Raw genomic sequence first — 12,120 nt, forward strand, 5'->3', positions numbered from 1 at the left:
AGGGGGAAAATATGTGTAAAACTTCGGGTTGGATTGACACAGAAAATCCTTTGGTAAAAGAAAACCTCCTGGTTTGATTTACACACGCAGCACTCGACTGAACAAGTGTTGCTACAGGCAATTGGAAAACAGTCAAAATGGTGAATTTGCTGCTTGCACACATTTATACCCTTTCCTGGAGACAATCTGCTGTTGCTTTTTGGCAAGTTTAGTATTTTTTAAACCACACAAAGGTTATGCCCAGTTCTCTCCATGACAGAGAGGTTTTTTGGGTGGAGGTGCAGTTTGGCATTTGCCATGTGCTGGAGCACCCCGAGTTTTCTCTCCTGGGGCTGCCTCAGAACATGTTAATCACAGAATCATAGAATCACAGGATCATGATGGGGCTCAGGCAGGGGCAGGGCCTAATCCATAAACCAAGGGCCAGTTGGAGTTGCCTCCACTGAGACAATGTCCAGGCAATTCCAGGGGTTGTTTTGTTGTATTTGTTATTAATTATCCACATTACAGCCACACATGGAAGTTTCTGGGTGGAAGTGTTCAAGGACAGGTTGGATGGGGCTTGGAGAAACCTGGTCTAGTGGAAGGTGCCCATGGCAGGAGGTTGGAATTAGATAATCTTTAAAGTCCCTTCCAACCCAAACCATTCCAGGATTTCTATGCTGCAGAGGAGGCACTTGTTCCCCTGAGAAATTCAAGTAGATTGAGACTGGGAGGGGAAAGAAATAGGAGAGAACATTTGCTGCTCAGCAGTGCTGTTTTGGCTGCTTAGCCAGAACCCATGTCCAGCCAGGTGATGAACCACAGATGCCACCCATGGTCTCATGGATGAGCTCTGAAGCCACCAGCTGACAGGAGAATCCACAGGGACACCTGCAGCTCTGGGAAGAAAATCCTATATTGTCGCAATAGGTGAACCAGGATTGGGCTAGCCCCTTTGGCTGTGGGGGATGCAGCTTGGGGTGGTGTTTGGGACACAAACAGAAGTACACTGACCATCCCCCTGTGCTGGGCACTGCTGAGGCTGAACGTGGAATCCCGGGCTCGGTTTTGGAGCCCTCATGACAAGAAGGACATTGAGGGGCTGGAGTGTGTCCAGAGAAAGGCACACAGAAGAGAGTGTTCCAGAGGAGGGAATGGAGCTGGGGAAGGGGCTGGAGCAGCTGAGGGAGCTGGGGGGGCTCAGCCTGGAGCAAAGGAGGCTCAGGGGGGACCTTCTGGCTCTGCAACCCCCTGACAGGAGGGGGGAGCCGGGGGGGGTCGGGCTCTGCTCCCAGGGAACAAGGGACAGGAGGAGAGGGAACGGCCTCCAGCTGTGCCAGGGGAGGCTCAGATTGGACCCCAAGAGGAATTTCTCCATGGAAAGGGTGGTCAGGCCTTGGCAGGGGCTGCCCAGGGCGGTGGTGGAGTCCCCACCCCTGGAGGTGCCCAAGGAACGACTGGAGGTGGCGCTCAGCGCTCTGGGCTGGGGGACAAGGTGGGGGTGTGTCACAGGTCGGACTGGACGGCCTCGGGGGTCTTTTCCAGCCCAAACACTGACCCGACCCCGGCTCCCCCCGCGCTCCCCCCGCGGGGCCGCTCCCCCCGCCCCTCGGCCCCGGCGCCGTGACGTCATCAACGCGCGCCGGGAGCGGAGCCGCTGTGTCACCGCCATGGAGTACCTGATCGGCATCCGCGGCCCCGACTACGTCCTGGTGGCCGCCGACACCGTGGCCGCCTCCAGCATCGTGCAGATGAAACACGGTGAGATAGGAGAGGGGCGAGAGGGGGTTGCCCCGGTGGCTCAACCCCGCCCAGGGGCGTCCCGGTGCGGTGTCCCCGGCCGTGCCCGCGCCGGGCGGGGTTGGGGCGCTCCGAGGCCTCGCTGGGCCCCGGGGGAGGTTTTTGCACAGGTAAAGGTGCGGGGAAGCAGTGTCGGGGGCTCCAGGTGGGGTTTGGTCGCTGTAGGAGATGCCAGGCGGCCTCTGGCGCTCGGAGCCAGCCCGCGGCTCGAAGGGCCGCTCTAAAGATGCCACCCCTGAGCCCGGGGCTCAAAGGGCCGCTTGTAAAGCTCCCAGTCCTCAGCCACTATAACTGTGTTATATATCTATTATTATATATAAATTGTTCTATATTATTATATATAATAAACACTGTGTTGGGTTCTCAGCTTTAACCTCCCTGTCCAGCTAAGTGTTGGCTTGCCAAATAGTTTTTTTTCACTAAGGAAAATATATTTAGAATGTAGGACTTAGTTTGTCCTCGGAGGGGAGGGTTAGGGGCATAACCCCATAAATTTCACATAATTATTTAGAATATTGGTGTTTGCTGGCAATTGCTTTAATTAGTAAATTAATTTCAGCTGGAGAAGAGGAGTTTTTGGGTGACCTAATTGGCCCTTCCAGTACCTGAAGGGAGCTACAGGAAAGATGGAGAGAGACTATTTACAAGGGCCTGGAGTGGCAGGACAAGGGGAAATGGCTTCACACTGCCAGAGGGCAGGATTAGTTTAGAGATTAGGAAGAAATGGTTCCCTATGATGGTGGTGAGGCCCTGGCACATAAAATGACAAGTAAAAAGAGTGTCTGGAAAAGTCTCAGTCATGTAAACTTCTAATTTTTGAGACTGCTGGATCTCAGGGGAAGGGAGTCATTTGACAAGGAATTCGCTTCTGGATTTCCCAAGATTGCTCTTGCTCAATGTGTTGGTATTGCAGCTTTATATTAAATGATTTGCTTCTGTTGCAGGATATTTGGATAAAGTTGAATAGTCACTGAGCAAAATTCTTATTCCTGTATATTTCTGGAAGGTTTCTGAAGAGCTTTGGTTCTCTTGGTGCTGTGTTTGTTTTGTACCACCAGCTGTGAGAAGCTGAATGTCAGGGTTTGCTCAGGAAGACTTTTTTTGGTGGTGTTCCAGGTCATGGTGCACTTATCCAAGTCTCTTTCTTGCTTCTAAAGAGTCCTGGTGTGTCAGGATATTGGCAAAATAATTTATTCCTATGACCACAGCTCTCAGTGTTGTTTCTCTCTGCCTAGACCATGACAAAATGTTCAAGATGAGTGAAAAGATCTTACTGCTGTGTGTGGGGGAGGCTGGAGACACGGTGCAGTTTGCAGAATACATCCAGAAAAATGTTCAGCTCTACAAAATGAGAAATGGTGAGTGAAGCAGGACAGGTACCTGAGGTTGGGAGCAGAGCTGGGGTGGTTTGCAGGTGAATGTTGGTGGAAAGGACTGGGTTTCTGTGTCCATTGCATGCCAACTGTTACCACTTCTTCTGATACATTGGACAAAAAAATTCAAGCTACATGTCCTTAACATTTCAGTTTTTTGTAGCCATGTATATTGCCATGGTCTGTACAGATATGAGCTCCCCAGATTCTGAGGGTCCTTTTTGTGCTTGTAGCTTTCAGAAAAAATGAAAACTGGAGAAAGGACACGACGTTGTCTCGCTGAGGAACATCTCCTTATTTCAGAACAGGAGTGGGAAGGCGGGAGGTGAGGCCTGAGCGTGGGTTTGTGCTGTTCTCCACTGAGTGCTGCCCTTTCTCCCCAGGTTATGAACTGTCTCCCAAGGCAGCTGCAAACTTCACCCGGCGGAACCTGGCGGACTATCTGCGCAGTCGGGTGAGTGCTGGCTCAGGGGCATCCCACAGGGGACGTGTCCATCCTCAAGGAGTGGAGTCTGAGGAAGGTGGGAGCTGCTGTCTGTGCTGGTGAATTTGGAAGGGGCTGCTCAGGGAGGTTTGGAGTCCCCACCCCTGGAGGTGTCCAAGGAAGGGCTGGATGTGGCACCCAGTGCTCTGGGCTGGGGGACAAGGTGGGCATCGGGCACAGGAGCTGGGAGGGCTTCTCCAACCTCAGTGGTTCTGTGAAAGGATGCCATAGTAAAATATAACTTTATTTACTTACTTAAAAAACTTATCTCTTATCAATAACTGATACAACTGCAGATTTAAAATTCCAGCCTTGGGCCCAATAAACCCTTTGTCACTCGCTGCAGACATGAAGTGAATTAAACCCCTCGATAAGATTGGGGGTTTTCATGCAAATGCACCAAATCCGTTTAATCTTCTTGGGAAGTGATTTCGTAGAGCAAAACTGTTTGATGTGCTTAGCAAAACAAGTGCCTTTTGTAAACAGCAGCACGAAGCTTTCAGTAAATATCAAATCCAAGTTGGAGCTGTGTTTTCAAGTTACTGAACTGCAGTTACTGATGTCTCTCGTGGTGATTTTTTTCAAAGTGTGAAAAGATGGTGTGAAGGGGCAAATGTTCTTTTAACAATCCAAGGTCAGGAAGCATTTCATTGAGAAGTATGTTAATGTGTTATATGAGAGAAAACAGGAAGAAAGAGGATGTTGAGAATGAAGTTGATCAACTCTGTCAGGGACAGAGCGTGGGATGAATTGTGTTGCATTCTAACAATGCACTGCTCAGGCCTGAAATGAGGTTTTACAGTAGCAAATAAAGACCAGTGTTAACCTCAGAGCTGTATTGTTGAGAACTACACGTGTGTGGAGTGAGAGCTCTCCAAGAACTCATCCCCAGGAGCAGCCAGAGATCATTGTTCTCCTTTCTGACGTGGATCACAGCTGCAGGTCACAACTTTTCCTGGTGGGTCCCTTCCAGCTCAGATGTGATTCCACACGACTTGTCTGGTTTAAATGGCTTCAGCCAGCTCCATGGCTGGTAGCTGGTGGTTGGCAGTGATGCTGTTTGCTTTGGCTGGTGTTCAGGTGGGATTTGGAAGGTCTGTGTGTGTTTTGTGCACCTCTGTGCAGTTTTTGGGGCTGATGGGAAGCAGCAATGCTTGGGGCCTGGCCCTGGGGGCTGCCTGGTGCTGGTGGCTCATCTCAGGGACATCTGACCTGCACAGATGAGACTGAGTGTCCTGCCCCACTTAAGCTGAGGCAGCTCTTTCTTACTTATGATTTAAAGTACCTTAAACAGGCTTTTTGGTGGGCTTGCCCATCAGGATTGATGTGGCACCATTGTCTTCCTCTGTACCACATCCCTCGAGGCCTGATCCTCCCCGTGGCTCCCCTCCTTCCCGAGCCCACTCCTGTCTTCCAGCTCACCTGCTCCAGATGGGCAGCACAGTGGGGAGGACACTGGCAGAGGCAGATGTGTTTATTTACCGGAGACAAAACGCTGCTCTGGTGCAGATGGCAGCGCCCCGGGGCACGGCGCTCCTGACACTGCTGTCACACTACACTGCTCCCCACACTGCAGGGAGAACCCTTTCTCTCCAACCAGAGCACTTAATGACTTGTTTGTGGGATTTAGAATTTGATAATACAAGCCTTGCCGTCAGAATTTGTGTTTGCTTTTTTTTTTTTTTCCTGTGAATTTTGTTACATTTCCGTCATCCTGCGTGGGACACCAGAGGGATTAACACCAGTGCTCAGTGTCTATTTGAATTGCATATGGGATTCCTGGGGGCTACTGGTGTAATCATGTGGATGGAAAAAATTAGAAATTAAAAAATCAGAAGGTAAAACATGCCAGTGCCTCCTGTCAGGAGTAGGAAAATAGTTGAGAAGTAGAAAGTTTGGTGGGGAAAATGTAGTTTCTTGCTGTATTGGCACTCACCATGTGAAGCTGTTACAGAGGCCTGAAGGTGTGTGAAGGGGAAAGGTTAAATTGCAACAGGACTTTCTCAGGCATTAGACTCTTGCTGGAGGTGAGTGGTGCTGCAGTGTGTGGTGACAGGACAAGGGGAATGGTCTGAAGCTGAAGGAGAGCAGGATTAGATGAAGTCCCTTCCTACCCAAACCATTCCATGATTCTGTTGTTTCCTTCTCCAGCACCTCTCTTGGTTCACCAGGTGCCAGGTTTAGTCCATTTAACTCACTGCTGAGGTTGTGTGTGGGGAGTAGGAAAAACAACCCCCTGTCCCTCCAAAGGTGGTGAAGTTCAGTCTCTAGTTGTGATGCTGTTTAATTATAGGTGACAGGGTCTGGCTGGAGTCCAAAGGCAGCCTGTCAGCCCCTCTCCCTGTGTCCACACTTGGCAGGAAACTTCCTGGCTCCCACCTTTCCCCCCTTGCTGTGACTTTGGCTTCCACCAGATGTCACAGGGCTGTGTCACCACCACCCTCCCGAGCTGGGGCCGGGCTGTTTAGCACAGCTCTGCTCTTCAGCTGCAAATTCTGAAGAATTTCACACATTTCCTAATTGCTGTCGTTATTTTAAATCAAACAGCTCAAGTGCAAAGCTACTCGACTGGGAAATGTGTCTGTGTAGGGAAGGGGAGTTTGGGATAAAGAACTCATGTTCTGGAGTGTCAGTCATCACTCATTTGGTGGCCCTTTAACCACACCAGTCTTGTAAAGAGTTCAGAACTGTTGGCATGGATTGAGTCACAGAAGCCAAGGAAGGCTTGCCTTCAGGATGGACTAAAGGAATGGGATGTACAAGAAATTCCAGTCCCATCATCGAGGTGTTACGCTGCAAATTTCATTTATAATCATGGGAGTAGTAAATAGATTATGTAGATTTTTCTAATGTTTAAATCCTGCTTTTCTTCAGTAATAAGGCATGGGGGATAATTATTTACATTTGAGTTTTAAGAAGTCTCAGAGACCATTAGCAGGAGAACTTACAACTGAAAATCAGTTTACAGATGGGTTTAAGTGTGTATAACACCATTTATTTATGGTTGAGTATCTCGCATATGCCAATGTTGGTAATTCCAAGTCACACAATAATTTGAGTGATCTTGTGTCATGGCTCTTAAATATCAACTTGTGTGATGTTTCAGAATAAATAAATGATGAAATACAGCCTAATTAAATGAATACAGCTGCATGGTAACTTCTTTCCAAATATTCTTGGATGCTTTGAAGATTAAATCACACCGTTTACAGTGATGTTTGATATGTAACTGAAGCCTGCTTTATTCTTTCTTACTGTCTGAAAGTAAAAATACAGTGTCCTGTGATTTATTTTTTTCTTGAGTGGAAATTCACTGTACTTAGCATCAAAATGAACTTTTTCCTGTGATACAGTTAATGTTTTGGCTTTAGGGTAAAATTCTGTTTGCTTTTTTAATCTGTTGGTTGCATCATCATTTTTTTCTTATTTTGTTGCTTTGTTGATCCAGGCTTTCCAGCAGTTTAGAGATATCCTGTTAGTACAATTAATTTAATGAGAAACATTATGTAGATATGAAAATACTGGAACTGTATAAGAGCTGCTTTTAAAAATACATACAATTCCCAAATTTTTTTCTGAGCCTACATTTAAAAATAACACAGTGCACGTGTGTTTCATGGTCTTACAAAGTACAGATCTTGGAAGGAGATGTGGGAGAAGAGGGGATGTTTGATTTGTTCATGATGGTGGAACACCAAACCCAGAACATGGAGGAAACTGCCAAAGATTAAACTTGGTACATGCAATAAAAAAAATCAAATTGCCAGTGAACAGGCCCCTGTGTGTAACTGTGTAACTGTGTGGGAGCTTTTATGTGCACTGGGACGGGCCGTGGTCACCGGGAGGGGACTGGGAAAGGAGCAGAGAGCAGGTTAAAGGAACAAAGAGTTCTTAGAAACTGCAGAATGTCCATGTTGTGCTCACGTGTCGACAGTAAAACGCTCTGTGTTTTAGGCTGAGATGAAAGAATCTGGTGTGAAAACCACATTGGAGTTGGAGTGTGCTGTGAAGGCTGCAAAGAAACCCCAAACACGCCGGTTTGTGGGAGAATCAGAGTTTTATGTTTTTATTTGCTCGTGCAGTCCGTGCTGCCAGGAGACCTGATGGTTTTTAGGTTGAGACCCACGATGTGCTGCAGGCAGGGCTGGTGCAGCATGTTGTGGTGAGGAATTGTGGCAGCAGCCCTGCTGCTGTTCTCCAGGTGCCATGGGGGGTTGGGATCCCGAGGCTGAGGTGTCAGTGCTTTGGTGTAAAACATCCCCTGTGTTTGCAGACCCCCTACCACGTGAACCTCCTCCTGGCTGGCTACGACGACCACGAGGGCCCTGCCCTGTACTTCATGGATTACCTGGCAGCCCTGGCTGAGGCTCCTTTTGCAGCACATGGATATGGAGCATTCCTCACCCTCAGCATCCTCGACCGCTATTACAAGCCAAGTAAGTGGAGTCAGGGGCAGGAAAATTCTCCTGTTTCAGTTTAGGTCTTTTAATTTATCGATCAGTGAGACTGGCATTTGCCAAATCAGGTGTGATTGCTGTGGTGCTAGAGATTGGAACTTGACTTTTTGTTGGATAAAGGGAGCTTTAAGTGTTGCCTTGCTGGAATGGTAATGTGAAACTAGGCAACTCCTGAATTTTTTTCCTGATTGCAGCTTAGACTGAAGTGAAGGAAGTTTCAGTTCCTGGACCATTAGCTGCTGGTAGTCTGCTTTTAATAAATAACAGTTTGATAACTTTGTCTTCCTGCTTGTCTGGTGGCTCTGACATGTCCACTTTCCCAGATTATCAATCTGCAGAGGGCAGTCCCAGATCCTATTGCTCCATATCTTGGGTTGGCTTTGTGTGTGATATATTAAAAACATTCAAGTGAAAAGATAATCCCAGTGAGATTGTCTCCAGCACTCTGAAGTGGTGGTGATTAATCATGGAATATGGAATGGTTTGGGTTGCAAGGGGCCTTAAAGCTCATCTTGTTCCACCCCCTGCCATGGGCAGGGACACCTTCCACTAGCCCAGGTTGCTCCAAGCCCTGTCCAACCTGGCCTTGGACACTTCCAGGGATGGGGCAGCTTCTCTGGGCAAGAGAGAGGTTTTGGACTGATCTGCAGTTCTGTGCACGTGGCAGCTGCTCATTGTAATTCTTGTACATGTTTGTACCTGTCTAAAGTTTTAATTTTAGAATCATAACCCACTGCCAAGGAATGAACATGGCCCCATCCCCGCTGTACAGATGAGGAAATTTGCAAAGCTTGGAATATTGTTAATCTGACATCTTTGGCTCTACCTACAAAACAACTTCACTCTTGTGTGCTGTTTAAGTTAATATCTCTGCTCTGAGATTAGAAATCCTTTCATCCACCTCCTGCAAGACATGTAGCTGTAAACTGATAGTTTTATTGAAATGGAATTTCTACCTGAACAGTGGATGCAGATCTGGAACAAAGTGTAGAAACAAATTTTGAGAGATCCACGGACCTTGGTTGTTTTCCAGTCGTGTCCCTTAAAAATTCTATTGCTCCATTTCCACCACTCCTCATGGAATGGAGAAAAATAATGACCTGCAGTGGGTTGCCATGGCTTGTCATCCCTACAGAGTGCTGGATTTTGTGCCAAAGTGTTTGAATAGCAGGAGCATCCCACACGTGCCTTCCCCATTATTGAGCTCGTCCCCAGCAGGAACGTTGTTGTGCTAAACCCATCTCCACCTCCTGCCCCCGACTCACAGCCGGCCTGGGGGCAGCTGGAGCTGATTTGGGGCTGAAATAAACTCGAGGAGAGGGAGGCAGAGCCCGGGCCCTGGCCATGGGAGGCAGAATTCCGTCATGCTTCCCATTCCCTGGAACAAATCGATTCTCAATGGCTTGTTGCGGTGGGAGCGCGGCGGTGCGGGGCGTCCTCGGCACATCTGGAAAGTGTTTGCTGGGAGCTGGGAAGGAGAGAGGTTTTGGTGCTCAGCTGAAAAGTTGTTTAAATTTAATAAAGTTTCGGCGGAGAGAGAGAGAGATGGCCTTTAATGAAATCAATCTGTGGATGTTTTCCCTTTCAGGTATCACACGTGAGGAAGCCATGGAGCTCTTGAAAAAATGCCTCGTGGAGGTGAGTTGCCAAACTCGGGCCCTGGTGATCCTGAGAAAGGGATGTTTGTTTGCATTCATTCCCTGAGACTTTCCTGTTCCCCCTTGTCACGTTTTTCTCTGCCTTTGCCAGAAGGGTAATAAATGCACATTGGCCAGATGTGGAGGAGCTACTGAGGGAAGGGATTTGTGGGCACTTGTGTTGCCTTTGCACGGTTCACGTCCTCCACAACCTAAACTTGGAGCTTAATTGCTTTTCTTTACTTCTGCTTCTTCCGTGCTTAGCATAATATTGATACAGACCTTTTCCTCTGGTGGTTCTTCTGAACATCCTGCAGCATCCTTCTGTCACTTGTGTTACACTTAAGCACTCTTAGAATTATATACTAGTTCTTTTCCAGCCTCTGAAGTGATACCTGAGGTAAAGCCTTGACCTTAAAGTTCATAACCAATATTAGTGCAAACAAGACTCCAGATATTTCGGACACTAAGGCTTTTATTGTAGGAAGAGAGTCTTTATCCTTGTCTTTAAGAGATTGAATCAAATGTAACTCTGGGGAAACATCAGGAAGAAATGCTCTAAAGAGGTCCTGCTTGAAGTATCTTTGTGATAAATGCACTTTGTGCCCAAAATTGTAGCCTACTCTAGTCTTCCTGCTTAATGTTAGCATTTAAGGCCTGTGAATTTTGCATCTCTAGCCTGGGCTTGTCTAATGTGGATTGTCTTACAACAGAGGACAAACTCACCCTAATTCGTTCCTGAGCAGTGAAAAAACCCACCCTAGTTCCAAACGTTTCAGGTCACTAGAACCAGGATGGAAATTCTGTGGTGCAACAGCACATCTCTTAAATTATTTTCTCCTCTTTTATTTAAGCTTTGGGTGAATCTCATCTCTTCTGTCTCTTTGTCTTTGCTGAACAGCTCAAGAAACGTTTCATCCTGAACCTGACCTCCTTCAACGCCCGGTTCATCGACAAGGAGGGCATCCACGACGTGGACAATGTACCCCTCACAAAACTGGACTCCTAACCCCCCAGATCTTTCTTCAGCAGCCTTCTTGTTTTGTTCACTTTTGGGTTTGTTTTTTTCTATTCATTTGGAGCACACAAGTCATGTGGGGCAGTGGGAGATCAAATAAAGTTTGACATTTATATAGCCAGTTTTATCTTTTTATTCCACTCATCCTTCCTGAGAGGATTTAAGTAAATTGTTCCACAGTGAAGGTGAAACTTGATTTACTGTTCATGGGGGCACATTCAGGTTATTTATCTTTCCTCTTCTGAGATTTTACTGCTCCCCAAATCTCCTGTGTGGGAAAACTGTATTTTCTACATGACACTGTGCTGTCATCTCTCCTCATCCTTAAAGCTCAGCAAACCCCACACAAGTGTTCCATGCCAATCACACACCACATTTACTTTATTTTTCCAAAGGTGTTACCACTGTTTACTTTACAAAATAATAATTAGGTTTTCAAAGGCTCGATTTGCTTTGGATATAATTTTCTTTGACTTGAATTAGATTGAAACAAAGATTTTTCCCATAGAGTGGAGTTTAAAATGCACTTTTAACTCACCTGGCCATGGTTACTGGGAAAGAGGTTTCTGCTGGCACAATGGGTTCATAACTACTTTAAATAGAATTTAAATAATATTTTAAATAGAAACTGATGTACTGATTGTGTGATTTTTCTAAGTTGTTTTATCTATACATTTAGAAGTTCATGAAAGCAGTTTGATGAGAAGTTGAACTGCAGCACTTTTCATAAATATTTGAATTACTCTGAACCAGTTAGAGCTTTGTTTCCATGAGACTAATCCCTGGTCATGTAGGCTCTGGATGCTGCTTCCCTATGAAACCCCCATTCCTGGAACAGCCTCAGGTAATTATCATGTGGCTGATACTTGTGGTCTGCCCAGAAGTGATTCTTCTGAGGTGAGTTTTTGGTGTGACTCCTTCCCTACTTGAATTGGCATTAGAAGTGCTCTGGGTGCTTATTTTATGTTTGAGTAAGCTTGGAAAGAAGAACATTGGAAATAGAAGGATGGATGTGTGCAGGATTGTGTCATGGCATAACAGCCAAGTTCTCAGCTGGATGTGATAAGTGACAGACCCACCTCTTTATTTGTCAAGGATTTTTGGTTTTGCCTCAGCAGTGTGTTTGAAAACGTTTGTTTCTTCCCCAAACAGTTGTCAGCCTTAAATACCAAGCATTCCTGCCCTGTGGAATTTCACCTCATGCAGGTGAAAACTGCATGAGACTGAGACTTGCTTAATGTCACAGAAGAAATTTGCAGCTCCAGTGCCTTAACTCACCCTGCCTCTTACATAAATCTCATTCTGCCCCGAAGTCCTACCAGGCTTTGTAGTTTTATTCTTCCCAGAAAGAGTCTAATTATCCTCTGGT

The 12,120-nt window shown here is 46.7% G+C and overlaps 1 protein-coding gene across 1 annotated transcript; it reads left to right on the top strand.

Annotated features, from left to right (window-relative positions):
• Window positions 1–1,604: 1,604 nt before the first annotated feature.
• On the top strand, window positions 1,605–10,872 carry PSMB2 (proteasome subunit beta 2). Its single transcript, XM_027661375.1, has 6 exons — window positions 1,605–1,743; window positions 3,018–3,140; window positions 3,539–3,609; window positions 7,913–8,075; window positions 9,685–9,734; window positions 10,635–10,872. The coding sequence occupies exons 1-6, from the start codon at window positions 1,653–1,655 to the stop codon at window positions 10,740–10,742; spliced, it is 606 nt and encodes a 201-aa protein (XP_027517176.1). The 5' UTR covers window positions 1,605–1,652; the 3' UTR covers window positions 10,743–10,872.
• Window positions 10,873–12,120: the final 1,248 nt, after the last annotated feature.

Source organism: Corapipo altera, unplaced genomic scaffold, assembly GCF_003945725.1.
Source record: "Corapipo altera isolate COAL_440 unplaced genomic scaffold, ASM394572v1 201, whole genome shotgun sequence".
NCBI lineage: Eukaryota > Metazoa > Chordata > Aves > Passeriformes > Pipridae > Corapipo > Corapipo altera.